Source organism: Pristiophorus japonicus, chromosome 17 (genome assembly GCF_044704955.1).
Source record: "Pristiophorus japonicus isolate sPriJap1 chromosome 17, sPriJap1.hap1, whole genome shotgun sequence".
Lineage (NCBI taxonomy): Eukaryota > Metazoa > Chordata > Chondrichthyes > Pristiophoridae > Pristiophorus > Pristiophorus japonicus.
In genome coordinates this window covers 117,292,734-117,313,084 of record NC_091993.1, presented here as the reverse complement: position 1 = coordinate 117,313,084, position 20,351 = coordinate 117,292,734, and the positions used below count along the sequence as shown (strand labels likewise).

The following is a 20,351-nucleotide window of genomic DNA, read 5'->3' as shown; positions in this document are numbered from 1 at the left end:
AGAAAGGCAATGAGCACCCAGCCCAACCAGTCCGCCCCACACAACTGCCATATTCCTTACACTGAAACATTCTACACTCCACCCAACCAGAGCCATGTGATCTCCTGGGGGAGGCAGAAACCAGATAAAAATCCAGGCCAATTGGAGAAAAAAATCTGGGAGAATTCCTCTCCGACCCATCCAGGCGATCGAAATTCATCCAGGAGATCACCCGGGCCGTATTCAATTCCCTGCAGTACTTACCATCGTATCTGCACCGGCCAACAAGAGGTTATCCAGTCTAATCCCAATTACCAGCTCTCGCTCCATAACCCTGCAGTTTACGGTACTTTAAGTGCCCATCAAAGCACCTTTTAAATGTGATGAGGGTTTCTGCATCCACCATCCTTCCAGGCAGTGAGTTCTAGACTCCCACAACCCTCTGTGTGAAGAAGCCCCACCTCAAATCCCCTCTGAACCTTCCACCAACCACCTTAAAACTATGCCCCCTCATAATTGACCCCTCCACCAATGGAAATAGTCGCTTGCTATACACTATTTCAAGGCCCCTCAAAATTTTGTACACCTCAATGAGGTCTCCTCTCAACCTCCTCTGTTCCAATGAGAACAAAACTAGCTTATCCAATCTGTCCTCATAGCTAAGATTCTCCATTCCAGGCAGCATCTTCGTAAATCTCCTCTGCATTCTCACTAGTGTAATCACGTCCTTCCTATAATACGGCAACGAGAACTGCAAGTAGTACTCCAGCTGTGGCCTAACCCAGAGTATTATACAATTTAAGCATAACCTCCCTGCTCTTGCATTCTATGCCTCGACCAATTAAGGCAAACATTCCGTATGCCTTCTTAACAACCTTATCCACCTGGCCTACTACTTTCAGGGATCTGTGGACAAGCTTTCCAAGGTCCCTTTGTTCATCTACACTATTAAGTGGCCTACCGCTTAATGTGTATACCCTTTCCTTTATTAGCCCTCCCAAAGTGCATTACCTCACACTTCTCCGAATTAAATTCAATTTGCTACAGCTCTGCCCACCTAACCAGTAGATTGATATCCTCCTGCAATCCATGGATTTCCTCTTCATTATCAACCACGCAGCCAATTTTAGTATCATCTGCAAACTTCTTAATCATACTCCCTATATTCAAATCGAAATCATTGATACATACCACAAAAAGCAAGGATCCAGTACTGAGCCCTGCAGAACCCCACTGGAAACATCCTTCCAGTCACAAAAACATCCATCAACCATTACCCTTTGCTTCCTACCTCTAAGCCAATTTTGGATCCAACTAGCCACTTTGCCTTGGATCCCATGAGCTTTAACCTTCGTGACCAGTCTATCATGTGGGACCTTATCATAAGCTTTGCTAAAGTCCATATATACTACATCGTATGCACTACCCTTATCGACCATCTTGGTTACCTCCTCAAAAAATTCAATCAGATTAGTCAAACACGATCTTCCCTTAACAAATCCGTGCTGACTGTCCCTAATTAATCCTTGCCTTTCCAAATGTAGATTTATCCTGTCTTTCAGGAGTTTTTCCTATAATTTTCCCACCACTGAGGTTAGGTTGACAGGCTTGTAATTACTCGGCCTATCCCTTTCTCCCTTCTGAAACAAGGGTATTACATTAGCAGTCTTTCAGTCCTCCGGCACCATGCCCAAATCCAAAGAGGACTGGAAAATGATGGCGAAGGCCTCTGCTATTTCCTCTTTTACTTCGTTCAACAGCCTGAGATGCATTTCATCCGGGCCTAGGGACTTACTTACTTTCATAGCTGCTGAACCCCTTAATGCCTCCTCTCTCACTATGTTTATTTCATCCAGAATTTCATTCTCCTCCTTGATATCAGTATCTGCATTGTCCCATTCCTTTGTGAAAACAGATGCAAAGTATTCATTAAGAACCATACCAACATCTTCCACCTCCACACAAATATTACCCTCATGGTCTCTAATAGGCCCTACCCTTTCTTTAGTTACCCTCTTGCTCTTAATGTATTTATAGAACATCTTTGACCATTGGGCTCAGAGGTGATTTTAAGTTAAGCTGGGCAAATTGTTTTAATAGATTCTCAGGATGTGGGGTTGCTGCAGTGTGTCCTGTAGATGGCATGTACTGTAGCCACCAGTGGTGGAGGAGATGGATATTGAGCTCAGCAGCAGGGCACTGATCATATGCACTGCTTTGTGTTAAATAGTGGTGAACCTCAGTGTTATTACAGCTGCACCCATCTAAGGTGAGTACTCCCATCACACTCCAGGCTTGAGCACTGCAGATGATGGAGAGGCTCAGAGGGATCAGGGGTTGAGTCAGTCGTTGGAGAGTGCCCAGCCTCTTCCCTGCTTTTGTAGCCACAATGTTGGCGTGGCTGGTCCAGTTAAGCTTCTGGTCAACGGTGACCCCTAGGATGTTGATGGCAGGGGACTCGTGTTTAGTGATGCAATTTTAAGTCAGGGCTTGGAGGAGGTTTTCTCCAATTCATATTCTGTGGCTATATATTTCACCCAATGTGCTTGGGATGTAAATACTCAATGAACGTAACTCATTTCTGTATTATTAGCCCGAGCTGTAGGCAACAAGCAGCAGAAATTGTAGTCCAATGTGAACACTAAGGAATTGGGTCTTTGAAGTTGCAATGGTAAAAAGGAGAAAACACCAACTAAATGTCAAACTAAAGTAGTGACTGCTGGAAACACAAGGCCAGTCTGTGGAGAAAATGGACACTTTATGGTTCGGGTGCAGACACTTCCTCAGAATTCTAGTTCACACTAGAACCTAAAGATATCTGTTCACCCCACAGCTGCCGACTGACCTGCTGAGTGTTTCCAGAAACTTCTGATTTTCTTTCAGATTTCCTGCATATGCCAGATAAATGTTAATTATGTAACAAATGTTAAAAATCTATGCACTTTATTTTAGGACATATCCCTGTGTCTGTTCTGTTATGTAAGTTTGACTGTGAAGATCAACTGACTATAAAATCCAGATAGTGCATCAAACTGTTGTTGCTTCTATATTGTCAGGTATCACCAGGTATTCTTTTGTTGTGCTTGTTGTATATGAAACTTACCACACATTAAAATGGCTCAGTGTTAGCACACTCACCTTCTGAGTCAGAAGGTTATGGTTTCACGTCCCAAACCAGGGTCTTGAGCGCAATATCTAGGCTGACGCTCCAGTGCAGTACTGAGGGAGTGCTGTGCTGTCAGACATGCCGCCTTTCAGATGAGACCTTAAATCAAGGGCCCATCTGCTCTCTCAGGTGGATGTAACAGGTCCCATGGCAATATTTGGAGAAGAGCAGGGGAGCTCTCCCTACTGTCCTTAACCAACACCACTAAAAAAATACAGATCATCTGGTCATTATCACATTGCTGTTTGTGGGACCTTGTTGTTGCATATTTGGCTGCCGTGTTATCTACATTACAGCAGTACATTCAAAAGTACTTCATTGACTATAAAGCGCTTTGGGATGTCCTGAGGCCGTGAAAGGTGCTATATAAATGCAAGTTCTTTAAACAAATAGCCAAGAATCAATGGAGAACCAGCGCTGACCCTTTCCTATTCTCTGTACCACAGGCTGATTTACATTGTGCTCGGTGTGCCGGGGGCCTTTATTGTTGTGCTTGCTGTTTGCCGACTTTTGTACCTGATGCAAAACAAGAAGGGTGAGTTTCTATTTTTCTACAATCATTTCATTATATGTCAATAATTTTCTACAGAATATAAAAAGAACATAATTTGTTGCAAACAACTAACACCTACGATTGTAGTATGCTGCACATTCTAGTCTAGATGTATAAAATATGGAAGAATGATTAAGTTGTTACGCTTGCTAGGTAACAGCAAATATTGGGTTTAGAATTTGGTCCGTCAAGCCCGAGCCATCTCTCTGCAAGATCATTTCAGCCAGTCCCTCTCCCATACCCTTTCCCCGTAGCCCTGCAAAAATGTTTCCTTCAGGTACATATCCAATTCCCTTTTGAAAGTGATTGAGTCTGCCTCCACCACCCTTTCAGGCCGTGCATTCCAGATCCTAACCACTCGCTGCATAAAAAGTTTTTCCTCATGTCGCCTTTGGTTCTTCTGCCAGTCACCTTAAACCTGTGTCCTGTGGTTCTCAACCCTTCCGCCAATGAGGAATCTGAAGAAATTAATCTTGAAGCAGCTTGTAAGTTGTTGCACCTCACCACAGATGGTATAATAAAGTGACTTGTAATCTCCAGTAAGAGCACAGGGTCAGCAGGATTCCCACAGAAACCATCCTCTAAGTCTTTCATAAGAACATAAGAAATAGGAGCAGGAGTCGGCCATTTGGCTCCTCGAGCCTACTCCACCATTCAATATCATGGCTGATCTGATGTAGGCCTCAACTCCACTTCCCCACCAGTTCCTCATAACCCTTGACTCCCTTATCATTCAAAAATCTGTCTATCTCCACCTTAAATATATTCAATGACCCAGCCTCCACAGCTCTCTGGGGTAAAGAATTCCAAAGATTCACGGCCTTCTGAGACAAGAAATTCCTCCTCATCCCAGTTTTAAATGGGCGACCACTTATTCTGAAACTATGCCCCCTAGTTCTAGATTGCCCCATGAGGGGAAACATCCTCTCTGCATCTACCCTATCAAACCCCCTCAGAATCTTACATGTTTCAATAAGATCACCTCTCATTCTTCTAAACTCCAAGAAGTATAGGCCCAACCTGCTCAACCTTTCTTCATATGGCAACCTCTTCATTTCCGGAATCAAGCTAGTGAACATTCTCTGAACTGCCTCCAATGCAAGTATATCCTTCATAGAAACATAGAAACTTAGAAAATAGGTGCATGAGCAGGCCATTCGGCCCTTCGAGCCTGCACCGCCATTCAATGAGTTCATGGCTGAACATACAACTTCAGTACCCCATTCCTGCTTTCTCGCCATACCACTTGATCCCCCTAGTAGTAAGGACTACATCTAACTCCTTTTTGAATATATTTAGTGAATTGGCATCAACAACATTCTGTGATAGGGAATTCCACAGGTTCACCACTCTCTGGGTGAAGAAGTTTCTCCTCATCTCGGTCCTAAATGGCTTACCCCTTATCCTTAGACTGTGACCCCTGGTTCTGGACTTCCCCAACATTGGGAACATTCTTCCTGCATCTAACCTATCGAAACCCGTCAGAATTTTAAAAGTTCCAAGAGATCCCCTCTCATTCTTCTGAACTCCAGTGAATACAAGCCCAGTTGATCCAGTCTTTCTTGATATGTCAGTCCCGCCATCCCGGGAATCAGTCTGGTGAACCTTCGCTGCACTCCCTCAATAGCAAGAATGTCCTTCCTCAAGTCAGGAGACCAAAACTGTACACAATACTCCAGGTGTGGCCTCACCAAGGCACTGTACAACTGTAGCAACACCTCCCTGCCCCTGTACTCAAATCCCCTCGCTATGAAGGCCAACATGCCATTTGCTTCCTTAACCACCTGCTGTACCTGCATGCCAACCTTCAATGACTGATGTACCATGACACCCAGGTCTCGTTGCACCTCCCCTTTTCCTAATCTGTCACCATTCAGATAATAGTCTGTCTCTCTCTTTTTACCACCAAAGTGGATAACCTCACATTATACTTCATCTGCCATGCATTTGCCCACTCACCTAACCTATCCAAGTCACTCTGCAGCCTCATAGCATCCCCCTCGCATCTCACACTGCCACCCAACTTAGTGTCATCCGCAAATTTGGAGATACTACATTTAATCCCCTCATCTAAATCATTAATGTACAATGTAAACAGCTGGTGCCCCAGCACAGAACCTTGCGGTACCCCACTAGTCACTGCCTGCTATTCTGAAAAGTACCCATTTACTTCCTACGCTTTGCTTCCTGTCAGCCAACCAGTTCTCAATCAACGTTAGCACACTACCCCCAATCCCATGTGCTTTAATTTTGCACATTAATCTCTTGTGTGGGACCTTGTCGAAAGCCTTCTGAAAGTCCAAATACACCACATCAACTGGTTCTCCCTTGTCCACTCTACTGGAAACACCCTCAAAAAATTCCAGATCCATGCTGACTTGGACCTATCATGTCACCTCTTTCCAAATGCGCTGCTATGACATCCTTAATAATTGATTCCATCATTTTACCCACGACCGATGTCAGGCTGACCGGTCTATAATTCCCTGTAATTCCTTAAATAAGGAGACCTAAACTGTACGCAGTACTCCAGGTGTGGTCTTACCAACCCCTGTACATTTGGAGCAGGACTTCCCTACTTTTATACTCCAACCCCCTTGCAATAAAGGCCAGCATTCCATTTGCCTTCCTGATTACTTGCTGTACCTGCATGCTAACTTTTTTGCGTTTCATGCACAAGAACCCCCAGATACCTCTGTACCACAGTATTTTGTCATTTCTCCCCAGTTAAATAATAATTTGCTTTTTTATTTTCCTACTAAAATGAATAACCTCACATTTTCCCTTATTATAGTACATCTGCCAAATGTTTGCCCACTCACTGAGCCTATCTATATCCCTTTGTAGATTCATTGCATCATCCTCACAACTTGCTTTCCCACGTATCTTTTTATCATCAAATTTGGTCCCTTCGTCCAATTCATTAATATAAATTGTAAATAGTTAAGGCCCCAGCACTGATCCCTGTGGCACCCCACTAGTTACAGTTTGCCAGCTGAAAATGACCCATTTATCTCGATTCTCTGTTTTCTGTTAGTTAGCCACTCCTCTATCAATGCTAATATATTACCCTCAAACCCATGGGCTCTTATCTTGTGCAGTAACCTTTTGTGTGGCACCTTATCGAATACTTACTGGAAATCCAAATATATGACATCAACTGGTTCTCTTTTATCCACTCTGCTCATTACATCCTCAAAGAACATCAACAAATTTGTCAAACATGATTTCCCTTTAATAAAACCACGCTGACACTGCTTGATTGCATTATGATTTTCTAAATGTCCTGCTACTACTTCCTTAATGGTGGACTCCAGCATTTTCCCAATGACAGATGTTAGGCTAACTGGTCTATAGTTTCCTGCTTTCTGTCTCCCTCCTTCCTTAAATAGAGGTGTTACATTTGTGGTTTTCCAGTCCGCTGGGACCTCTCCATAATTCAGGGAGTTTTGCTAGATTACAACTAATGCATCCACTATCTCTGCAGCCACTTCTTTTCAGACCCTAGGATGCAACCGTCAGGTCCAGGGAACTTGTCCACCTTTAGTCCCATTAGTAATTCTTTCATTAGGAGACAGGTGTTTAAAGGTGGTGATTTATTAAATCTGGTCCTAATGTTATGATGATAATCAAGTTTACAATCATCATTGCATATACAAGCTATGTACAGGTTGAACCGCTCTTATCCGGGATTCCCTTATCCGGCACCACCCCTCGTCCGGAACCATTCCTGGCCGCTGGGTGGCGCATGCGCAGAACACAACCGTCAAAATCCTACTCGCCAATATAATCTTTCTCCTCGATCGGCTGCCTCCTCCTCGTCACCCTGCTGGAACTCCTGTAGCCACAGTCCTCGGGCCAGTCGCTCCTCTCCACAGCACTCCCTCCGGGGGGGTCGGGCCGACTGTTCTGGGCTCGCCAACTCTTCTGGGTCTGCCAGCTCTTCGGGGCCCATCAACTCTTCTCAGCCCCCTGCACACTGATTGGCTGACTGACAGTTATTCCAGCCAATCGGCGCACACACACACTGACCGCAGCAACACCTCAGCCCAGCCTAGCAACAGCCCTTAAAGGCGCGAACTCCCCTCATACGGCAAAATCCCTCATTCGGAACAGGCCAGGTCCCGAGGATGCCGGATAAGGGAGGTTCAACTTGTATTAACAACAAACGTGTTTCCTTTGTTCTTTTTGTTTCTAAGTTACCTCATAGTTTCTTCCCTTCCCCTTCTCGTCTACTGGAGGTTTTCAATGATATGAACGGTCCTGATCGAGTGAATGGGGAAAAATGGTTTTCTCTGGTTGGGGAGTCAGTGTTAAAGGGGTCATCAATTTAAAATTGTTACCAAGAGAGTGAGCAGAAAGGTAAGGAGACATTTCTTTATTCAGAGGGTTGCTGGAGCATGGAATGTTTTGTCACAGAGAGTGACAAAGACGCTTGGACCTTTTAAAGGTAAATTGGGTAATGATTTGAAGCAGAGGGATATACAGAGCATTGAATAGCAAGCAAAGGCATTAGCATTAGTTTTAGATTGCTCCAGCAAAGAGCTGCCACAGACAACTATGCTTCTCTGAGACAAATGCTACTCATGGATCAACAAGGTGGACCAGTTTTCCTCTGCTAATGCTGCACCTGCAATCACTGAGGTGACGACCCCTAAGATTTCTCCCATCTGCTTATAGTGAAACCACTATTCTCGGCCATGGAGATGATTGGGTAATTCCCCGTCAATCATACCTGGAGACTGCACTGCTGTAAGTGACAGGGATTGAATTTATGCTCAGAATTTACATGTAGCTATCGTCCACACTGCGTTTTTCTGGAGAAATAATCAATTTGCATTATGTAACAGCCTTCTGTCACTACATTTTGCTGGAGAAATCATCCTTTTATCATCAGGAGAAATGGCCGTAGTTTTGGTCCGGAGTTCTGTTCCTCTAATCCATACAGACTCTTTTTAAATAGACTCTGTAGACTGTTTTCTGTAATGCACTGTTTAAATAGACTCTGTAGACTGTTTGCTGTAATGTACTGTTTAACTAGACTCTGTAGACTGTTTGCTGTAATGCACTGTTTAAATAGACCCTGTAGACTGTTTGCTGTAATGCACTGTTTAAATAGGCTCTGCTGAGTAAATAGACTTTGTTTGCATTACTGTTTTCTTAATAAATAAATTTTGTTTGCTGCAAAATAAACTAGTCCTTCCCCACCCCCAACTCATCGGCTGACATTGTGGTGTCAGTAGAAAAAAGAAAGAATTATCGAGTGCCTTTCATAAACATCAGACATCCCAAAGCACTTTTTAACCAAAGAAGTACTTCTTGAAGTTTAGTCACTGTTATAATGTAGGAAACGCGGCAGACAATTTGCACACAGCAAGGTCCCACAAACAGCAATATGATAATCATCAGAAAATCTGTTTTAGTTATGTTGGTTGAGGGAAAAATATTGGCCAGGAAACTAGGGCTAACTCCCCTGCTCTTCTTTGAAATAGTGCAATAGGATCTTTTATATCCACCTGAGAGGGCAGACGGAGCCTTGGATTAACGTCCCATCCGAAAGACGGCACTTCCGACACTCCAACTGATTTTGAAATTCAACCATGCTATGGTCACTCATTCCTCGAAAATCTTTTATCAGGTGATCGTTTATTAATCCTATTTCATTACACAGTACCAGACCTAAGATAGCCTGCTTCCTGCTTGGTTCTGAAACTGTTTAAGGAAACTATCCCGGATACACTCCATGAACACTTCCTCAAGGCTACCCTGTCCAATTTGCTTTGTCCAATCAATATGAAGGTTAAAATCGCCCATGATTATTGATGTTCCTTTTGTTACAAGTCTCCATTATTTCTTGATTTATACTCCAACAACAATGTAGCTACTGTTAGGGGGCATATAGACTACACCCATCAGCGACTTTTTCCCCTTTATTATTCCTCATCACCACCCAAACTGATTCAACATCTCTTTGTCTCGTAAAACCCTGAACACACGGGGAGCTAATTTTCACCTTCACGTCTGGGCGATAATCTGGCAGAGTGCCTTGTAGAAATCAATGGGTGATAATCGGGCGAGTTCCGCAACAGGCAGATGATCTGCTGCGTCAGTCAGTGAAGGTGAAAGTTACCTCCGTGCTTTCTGAATATTGTGCAGAATAACCAGAGCAGTTTTTCGCTCTATGTAGGGAATCATGTGTGCAATGCAGATGAGGTTCACATAAATGTAGATCAATGTATGGTCATGCACTCTGAAACACCTGCTCAGTTTGTACATTTTTAAAACTCAGTTTTAAACATATTAATTGTTCCTGTTATAGCTCTTTCAACAGCAGCATTCTCATTTTTCAGATACAAACTGCATAATATGTAATAGAGGAGACAAAACTCTTCATGATAATCAGGTAAGGGTATTAAGTATGAATCCTCTGAATAATGTTTGGAAATTATGAAACTGAAAATTAGGATTTTGGGCCAGGATGTGCACATGCATTATTTTAACCTTTTAACCTCCTCCAGCCCGACAACTTTCCAAGAACTCTGCGTTCCTCCCACTCCGGCCTTATGCATCCTCCACTTCCTTAACACCACCATTGGCGGACTTGACTTCAGACATCTAGGCCCTAAGCTCTGGAATTTTCGTTCTTAAACCTCTCCGCTGCTATCTCCTTCTTTACGACGCTCCTTAAAATATTTTGCCTTAAAACCTTAGAAGTTTTTGGCCAACTGCCCTGATGTCTCCTTATTTGGCTCGGTTTCAATTTTTAACTGATTATGCTCCTGTAACGCTCCATGGGACATTTTACTACATTGAAGGCACTCTATGAAAGCAAGTTGTTGTTGTTGTAAATATAGATGTAGTTAATATTTATTTAGGATCACTGCTACTTGACCCATGAGATGATGAATATTATCTGAATGGTGACAGATTAGGAAAAGGGGAGGTGCAACGAGACCTGGGTGTCATGGTATATCAGTCATTGAAAGTTGGCATGCACGTACAGCAGGCGGTGAAGAAGGCAAAAGGCCTTCATAGCAAGAGGATTTGAGAATAGGAGCAAGGAGGTCTTACTGCAGTTGTACAGGGCCTTGGTGAGGCCACACCTTGAATATTGTGTATAGTTTTGGTCTCCTAATCTGAGGAAGGACATTCTTGCTTTTGAGGGAGTGCAGCGAAGGTTCACCAGACAGATTCCCAGGATGGCAGGACTGATATATGAAAGATTGGATCGACTAGGCTTATATTCACTGGAATTTAGAAGCATGAGAGGGGATCTCATAGAAACATATAAAATTCTGACGGGATTCAACAGGTTAGATGCAGGAAGAATGTTCCCGATGTTGGGGAAGTCCAGAACCGGGGTCACAGTCTAAGGATAAGGGATAAGCCATTTAGGACTGAGATGAGGAGAAACGTCTTCACTCAGAGAATTGTGAACCTGTGGAATTCTCTACTACAAAAAGTTGTTGAGGCCAGTTCATTAGATATATTCAAAAGGGAGTTAGATGTGGCCCTTTCCGGCCAAAGGGATCAAGGGGTATGGAGAGAAAGCAGGAATGGGGTACTGAAGTTGCATGATCAGCCATAATCATATTGAATGGTGGTGCAGGCTCGAAGGTCCGAATGGCCAACTCCTGCACCTATTTTCTATGTTTCTATGTTTCTATGATATGTAATGTGTTATTATACTCTCTTGGAAAATTAAACATTTATGGAAAGATTGAACAGGCTGGGGTTCTTTTCTGAAAAGATAAAACTGAGGGGTGACCTGACAGAGGTCTTCAAGATTATAGAAGGGTTGGATAGGGTAGACATAGAGAAGATGTTTCCACTTGCGAGCGAGACCAGAACTAGGGGTCATACATATAAGACAGTAATAAATCCAATCGGGAATTCAGGAGGAACTTCTTGACCCAGAGAGTGGTCAGAATGTGGAACTCGCTACCACAGGGAGTAGTTGAGGCAAATAGCATAAATGCATTCAAGAGGAAGCTAAATAAGCACATGGGGAGAAAGGAATAGAGGGTATGTTGATGGGGTTAGATGAAGAGGGGTGGAAGGAGGCTCGTGTGGAGCATAAACACCGACATGGACCCATTGGGCCGAATGGCCTGTTTCTGTGCTGTAAATAATTTGTCGTACTTTGTAATACTTTGTAAACTGATTTGTAATAATCTAGAAATACATTTTACCTCATAACAGCACAAACCACCATTCAAGTTAATCAGAGATAAATTGGATCTTGTATTTTTTTTTATTTTAGCAATTTTCAGCAGCGGAAGGGAGCACTGTATATGCAAGTCTAAAGCCCCTTCGACATAGCTCAGCAGAAATGCCCAACGAGGGAACTGCCCAATTGAGTAACGATGAAAATGGAATCACGTATGCAAGAGTGGAGTTTCAAAAGCAATCAACAGCACGGAGCGGTGAGGTGGCCAGGCACTCAGTTAACAACAAGGACAGTGTCACCTACAGTGCTATCAAGGTTCAAACCTATCCCCCAACGAACAACAGAGACCCTCCATCACCTGATACTCCACAGGACTCTGAAATGGCAATTTATGCTAACGCTAGATGTTAGGCAAACCGTTCATGTGGTACATGCCTTGCTTATTGTTGCATCTTACTTTGCATTTCAGTTGCATTGAATTTCAGCTGCCATGAGCTGTCTGCATACCTATTTTGTCCCACTCATTCTCTAACGTCTGAGCTGTTCCCTCCAACACTATTGCTCCTCCCAATTTAGCATCATCAGCAAGTTTGTGTTTCTGAGACTCCAGGGGCTTGAGCACAAAAAATCTAGACTGACACTCCAGTGCTGTACTGAGGGAATGCTGCACTGGCGGAGGTGCCGCCTTTCGGATTAGACGTTGAACCGAGGCCCCGTCCTATTTCTCAGGTGGACGTAAAAGATCCCATGGCACTATTGCAAAGAAGAGCAATATTTATCCCTTAATCACCATAACAAAAACAAACAGATTATCTTGTCATTATCACATTGCTGTTTGTGGGAGCTTGCTTGTGCGCAAGTTGGCAGCCGCGTTTCCTGCAATACAACAGTGACTACACTCCAAAAGTACTCCATTAGCTGTAAAGCGCTGTCTGGTGATCATAAAAGTCATAAATCGAAGTCTGTCTTTCTTTCTTTCTCTTTCCTCAGCCTCCTACACTGTTCCAATGACGCTCAACATAAGCTCAAGAAACAGCTCTTCAACTTTCTATGAGGCATTTTATAACCTTCCGGACTCAACATTGAGTTCAATCATTTCACATCATTGTCTTTGCCACCATTTTTTCGGATGGCAGCTGATGCTGGTGATTCTGCTTTTCCCATTTACACCTCCTCTCGACCCATCTTTTGTTTCTTTACTGGTCCCATTACCATCTACTTTTGTCTTGCACCATTATCCCTTTTTGTCATGTAATCACTCCTGCCTTCCACCCCATCACGGACATTCCCCTTTTGTTCTTTCCTCCCCTCCCCCATTTCCCTGCCTCTGTACTTATTTAAAACCTGTTACATCGCTAACCTTTTCCAGTCTGACGAAAGGTCATCGACCTGAAACATTGACCGGAATATTCCCAGCCCTCGAGTGCGGGTTTGGAGGCGGGCCTGCTGTCAAAATGGCCCTGATTGATAGTGGGACAGGATCCCTCTCTGAGCCCGCCTCTGTGCCAGTTTCCCAACTGTCTGGTGTGCCTGCGGATCGCAGACCCGTCACCAAGCCACGGGCTAGTTAATTAAGGTAGTTAACCGGTGGTTGAATGCTAATTAAGCAGGCACTTACAATTTTACCAAACTTTTGATGACTTTGCCGTCCCTCGGAACACACCAGGTAAGTGGAGTCGGGTTCTCCATGACTCTCCATTACTTTGGCTAGTTGATATTTGCAAAAGTGATATAAAAGCTACCATTTCACAGCTGTTCACTTTCCAATATCAGAATCTGAAGCCTTCAGGATTTGAAAGAAACTTTTGAGCTGTATGCAGTTTGGAAGTATTTACAGTGAACTCTCTATTCACTGTCACCTAATTGGAGCAACCTCTCTCACAATTGACAGATCACTTCTGTCATCTCAACCTCATCTGCCATCTATTCCAGCAGTATTGTTGCCCTTGAAAAATTCTCACCTTGGTCCTCAGAATCCCAACACGATCAGCCCCAACACCAACATCATCAACAACACCAACCTTCTCCGCAAACTCTTGATGCTGCATGGACACAGGGCATCAGCACCCAACCATATTGCTGCCTGGGAGGGCAGGGATGGCCTCACTATGGCCACATTTACTTCACTTGACCTTGTACACCCTGGTTGCCACATGATGCACCAGGTTGACACCATCCACACCAGCTCCATCAAGTGTTTTGCGATGGCCAAGCCATTCCTTTCACACTCATCACCATTGTGGGGAGTGTAGAACACTGACAGAAGTACTGTCAAAATCAATGTGGGCATGGTCCCGTTAATTAAACCCGCTTCCTGTTAATTGGCCGGGAACCTCGCAGGGCGGGCTTAACACACTCTCTCCCTCTGTCACACACTCTCTCTCTCTCTCTCACACACACTCTCTCCCTCTGTCACACACTCTCTCACTCTCACACACTCTCTCCCCCTCTCACTCGCTCTCTCTCCCTCTCACATGCTCCCTCTCTCTCCCTGGAAGATTGCTTCAATTGCCACCGATGCCAGCCACTCCGGACCCACCATGGGTGGCAAAATCGCCGCCGTTAACTCTGTTTCTCTCTCCACGGATGCTGCCTGATCTGCTGCATATTTCCACCATTTTCTGTTTTTATTTCAGAATTCCAGCATCCGCAGTATTTTGCTTTTGTCCAAACTAAACATACATTGCAATTTATCCATTTACTCCTTCAGTATAAAATCAGCCAGAAGAACAGGAGCAAACATTTTACAATTGCGATAAATGTTGGCCAGATCAATGGAAGAAACCATGGCTCTTCTTCAAACTATGGGATCTTTTATGTCCACCTGAGAGGGCAGGCAGGGTTAACATCTCAACTGAAGTATAGCACCCATTGACAGTGCAGCACCCCCTCAGTACTGCACTGAACTGCCAGCCTGGATTATATGCTCAAGTCTCTGGAATGGGGCTTGAACCCACAATCTTCTGGGCTAGACTTTCCATAAGTTTTGCATCGCTACTGCCCACTTAACGTCCATTTTAACGCTGAGATGAGGTATAACACCCAGATATCACCCATTTAGCAGAAAAATGGAAACTTACGCCCATTTATCGCTCACTTATCTCCCAGCGTTGCTTTTGGCATTTAGTTAACGCCGAGAATTATTAATCCCGCCCGCCCATTTTCTTTTGCCCTAAACTTCAGAAAAATGGAAATTGACGCCCATAATATCGCCGAGCGTTACTTTCGGCATCTCGCCCACATAATCGCTGAAAATATTGCTCACCGAAACAAACGCTGAGAAAAAGCTGCACTCACCTGACCTTTACCCAGCGGTATGGACGCCATTTTGTAAATCGGAGGACTTTTCATATAAAAGGCTGCTTCAACTTCTGGGGAGTTTTGATGTAATGTGGAATTATTTTAAGGTGATTTGAAAATCTGAACAAACATCTTATCATACTGTGGATGAATTGAATTTATTTTATTTGTTTTAGTAGGTAAATTTGTTTGTGAGCAAGAGGTATAATACTGATTGTTATTGTAATGGGGCCTGTAATTTCTCAGCCTGTCTCGATGCCTATGCACATGCTGTAGACCAGAGATGGCAGAAGGTATATTGAAGAGCATTATGTGCCCAATCAAAGAGGTGGCAGACTGAGGAAGAGGAAGACGAGGAGGTGGACAATCAGGCTGAAGATGAAACCATGCCCCCGCCTCTCTGTAGACCGCTGGAAACGGCCCGTGGTTGCTACATAGCTGCAAGACTCTTATATCAGCAGACCATAAATGAGCTCTTTGCTTGAAATAACGTTGGTGGTATTTACAAAGCTGCAAGACTGCTGTGTCTGCAGCTCATACATGAATGATGTGCATTACTTTGGTGACAGTTAATTCAAGTTACGTTTAATTATCTCCTTTCATGTTAAGGAATCACCAGTGTTTAATGTTACAGCGATCTGAGAAAATGCGCAACAATGTTATGTTAAATAAAATAAGTTTAATGATAACATTTGTATTAATTCATAATTCTAACTGTAAAAAACACCCCACCCCACCCCCACCCCGCTCCAGAACAAATTTATAACAATTTTAACATTTCCAATAACACTAATAACGCAAGTGCAAATACAACAAAGTACCCCGCCTCCCCCCTTCCCCCAAACCTCCCAACATTCATTAACTAGCAACAAAAACAAGAACAATACTGTTAGAACTCCAACTCCTACGGCCATGCACCTCATTTTCCTTTTCCTCCCCGCATCTTCTCCCCACCTCTACCACTTCCTCAACTGACTCCAAGATGCCTTGCCTCAGGCACTGCTTCATTGGGGGTGATGATGGCAGATCCGTTGGTTGGCCGGAAGCTGGAGAGGATGTTCCCGAGGGGGTAATGTCCTCCGAGCCAGAAGCAAAAGCTTCCTCCTGGCTCTCATGTCATTGGCAATGGGGGTGTGGCACCTTGGGGTTCAGTGCCGCATTCCGGGAACACTGGTAGTCCTCTGGCACCTGTGTTCCTGACTATCACCTCCAGGGCCACTGCCATCCGAGGCATGTACTCGGTCATGTTTGCGGATATGGTGTCCATCTGTTGGGATATGCCCCCCATTGTCTGGAGGATCTGCTGACCTATGTCAACACTCCTCCTGGACAAATGTATCATGTAACCACTGAGATCTACCGATCGGGGAGCAGTCCTGCTCTGTGGGCTCGACAGCGGCATAGAAACAGAGAAACATAGGGCCCAAGTTTCGAGCCGCGCATAGAACGGCGCAGTCCCAACCTGGACGCCTATTTTTCGCGCCACAAAGTGCGCCGAAAAAATACTTCCAGATTCTCCACCTCCCTGCAGGTCCTCTGGCCCTCGGCGCAGCGCAGCAGGAGCTGTATGGGGCGGAGCCAGGTCCCTGCGCTGAAAACAGTGCCGGGACCTCTGCACATGCGCGCTACAGTGGGCGCGCATGTGCAGTAGCTCCAGGCGCCCAAAACTGTGTGGGAGGGGCCGAAGCATGCAGCCCCTAGCCCTAGCCCTGGCCCAATGGCCTCACTGGGGCTGCGTGCATAAGGCTCCTCCTACGGCCAGCTCCTGCTTCCTCCCGACCCGACTCGACACCCGCTTCCGGACCCGACCCGACACCGACCCCGAGACCGACCCGACTCCCGCTTACCACCCCCCCGCCCCCATCCCCGCCCCCACACCGGACCTGACCCGACACCGACCCGACTCCCGCTCCCCCCACCCCCCCCGACTGGACCCGACCTGACCTCCCTCTCCCTCCCCCCGACCCGAACCGAACCGACCTCCCTCCCACCACCCCCCCGACCCACGCTCCCCCCGACCTGACCCAACGCCACCTACCTGGAAATCTGGTGCTGGGGACGGGCCCTGCCCCGAAGTCTCGGGCCCGGCCGGGCCTGGCCCGTTCAGCCTCCCTCCCCCTTCTCCTTCCCCCCCGCCCCAATCTCCTTCCGCCCCCCAATCTCCTTCCCCCCCATCTCCTTCTCCCATCTCCTTCCCCCCTTCCCCCCCCTCCCCCTTCCCCCCCTTCTCCCCCCCTCCCCCTTCTCCCCCTCTCCCCCTTCCCTCCCTCTGCTCTCCCTCTGCTCCCCCCTCTGCTCCCCCCTCTCTCCCTCTAACCCCCCTCCTCCCCCTCCCCTCGCTGTCAGAAACACAGACACTGACAGACAGAGAATGAGAGACACGCACAGACAGAGAGATAGAGACACTGACAGAGACACACTGGGGGTGGGGCATCCCAGCACGCTGTTGGAGGGCTCCCGGTGCTGCAGTCGGTAAGTAGAAAATGTTTTATTTATTGATTTAAAAAAAAAAATTATTTCCAATTAATTTTTTTTGATTGATTTATTGGTTGATTTATTGATGTATTTATCATTTATTATTGATGATGGCTCTTTATTTGTAAAACTGAAGTGTTTAATGTTTGTAAACTTCCCTTTAAACCCCCCCTCCAACCCCCCCCATTCCCTACGCCTGATTTGTAACCTACGCCTGATTTTCTAAAGTGTAGACAAGGTTTTTTCGAGCGTACAAAAATCTTCACTTACTCCATTCTAAGTTAGTTTGGAGTAAGTTTTCACTGCCGAAACTTTGAAAACAGGCGTAAGTGGCCGGACACGCCCCCTTTTGAAAAAAAATTCTGTTCCAAAGTGAAACTGTTCTAATTGACTAGAACTGGAGCAAACTAAATGGCGAGAATTCCGATTTCTAAGATACTCCGTTCTACACCAGTTGCTCCTAAAAATCAGGAGCAAATCATGTCGAAACTTGGGGCCATAGAAAATAGGTGCAAGAGTAGGCCATTTGGCCCTTCGAGCCTGCACCGCCATTCAATGAGTTCATAGCTGAACATGTAACTTCAGTAACCCATTCCTGCTTTCTCGCCATACCCCTTGATCTCCCTAGTAGTAAGAACTACATCTAACTCCTTTTTGAATATATTTAGTGAATTGGCCTCAACAACTTTTGGTGGTAGAGAATTCCACAGGTTCACCACTCTCTGGGTGAAGAAGTTTCTCCTCATCTCGGTCCTAAATGGCTTACCCCTTATCCTTAGACTGTGACCCCTGGTTCTGGACTTCCCCAACATTGGGAACATTCTTCCTGCATCTAACCTGTCTGAACCCGTCAGAATTTTAAACGTTTCCATGAGATCCCCTCTCATTCTTCTGAACTCCAGTGAATACAAGTCCAGTTGATCCAGTCTTTCTTGATATGTCAGTCCCGCCATCCCGGGAATCAGTTTGGTGAACCTTCGCTGCACTCCCTCAATAGCAAGAATGTCCTTCCTCAAGTTAGGAGACCAAAACTGTACACAATACTCCAGGTGTGGCCTCACCAAGGCCCTGTACAACTGTAGTAACACCTCCCTGCCCCTGTACTCAAATTCCCTCGCTATGAAGGAATGGAGACACTTGGAGTGCCCTGCAGCAAAGTGCTTGGGCCCGCTACCTCCACAGTGGAGGAGAACATGGCCGCAGGAACATTAAATGTAATAGGTGTGCTTGATATGGAGCTTGTTGCTGCAGGCTCCTCCAACTCCTCACTGTCCTCAGTGGGGAGGACAACATGCAGCTCAACGGGCGATATTCGGGGCTCCTCACCACCAGAAGCACGATCCACTGCCGACACCGCCTCGGTGGTGTTGGCAGTGACTGCGCTCTTGGCAGAGCTACAAAACATAAATGAGGGAGTTAGAGGAGAAGGGAATGCTAGGGTCACAGGGTGATTCAAACGCTGCACATAGCATATGCACGAGAACAGCACTACTGCTATCAAAATAATCACAGACATCACATTTAATGAACATAAACAAATTCTGCACTACAATGATTTTCGTGAGCCCATAATTAATTATATAACACTTTCATCAATCATCTATCATAAATTGTGCGGCTATGAGTGGGTGTGGCATCTATTGACTTTACATCACGCAATGGTGTATACTTTACTCACGTGGCATAACATCCGGTTCTGCTGCTGCATGGGTGGCTGACCGGGTATGGATCCCCACTAGTGCCACGCCTGCTCCCCAATGTCGGTCAGCTCAGTGATCACTGGTGGGCCGCCACCTGTGCGTCGCTGCTCAGCCCTATTCTTCGAAAGCTTCTTCTGCAAAAGGTAACAACAGCACGACATGGCATAAAATCATTGCATAAGATCATTGCTAGATACTGTCACAGATACTGGTACAACACATAACTGACAGATGTTATAATTTTTATTATTATTATCATTATTAACCTAAACACGTACACTGTAAACGGGGAATTGCAGTAAAATGTTACCGGTCTAACTGCAATATATCTGATCTGAATTTATTTCCTCATTACACTTACAATTCCAATTATATAAATATATAAGTAAATGTAAATAAATGTAATACTTACTCTGCCAGAGCCGACAAGGTCATTCCAGCGCATGCAGCACTGGTTGCCCTCACGCACCTTGTGCTTCACCGACGAGACCACCTCAGTGATTTCAGCCCAAATCTGCTGATAAACCTTCGGGGTAGGCTCCCCACGCCCGCCCCGGGTCTATTGACCCCAACGTGACTCCATCTCCAGCAGGAGGGCAGCACTTGCCTCGTCCGAGAATCTCCTCACTCTTTTTCGGCCTCACATCTCCACTTCTTCTCCAACCTCACTGCCCTCACCAGCCTCTTCCACCTCCACATCGTGATCTCTCGCCTCCTCCATGCCTTCCATTTTTTTAATGTTTTTGTGACAGAAATTTCTGTCTCACAGAACTAAATGGTGCTATTTTTAATGAGTACCCCTCATAGAAATCCTTCCAAACTCCCACAACAGCCAAACAAATCACAAACACCTACACAACAAACCCACACAAGCTTTCTCTTCCTCTTTCCTCTTCTGCACATGTATTGATGATCCCTGACCACCTAAAGCGCGGGAAAAGACCATTGCTATGCATTGCTATGGACGCCAACATTTTGCAACAGAACAAAAATAAATACCGTTCACGG

The 20,351-nt window shown here is 45.3% G+C and overlaps 1 protein-coding gene across 1 annotated transcript in view; it reads left to right on the top strand.

The window, feature by feature from the left end:
* Positions 1-20,351, top strand: part of LOC139228033 (uncharacterized) — a 126,044-nt gene that overhangs the window by 56,727 nt on the left and 48,966 nt on the right. The window contains 2 exon segments of the mRNA XM_070859179.1: positions 3,592-3,680; positions 4,106-4,183. Of these exon segments, the coding sequence (XP_070715280.1) occupies positions 3,592-3,680; positions 4,106-4,183 (167 nt within the window).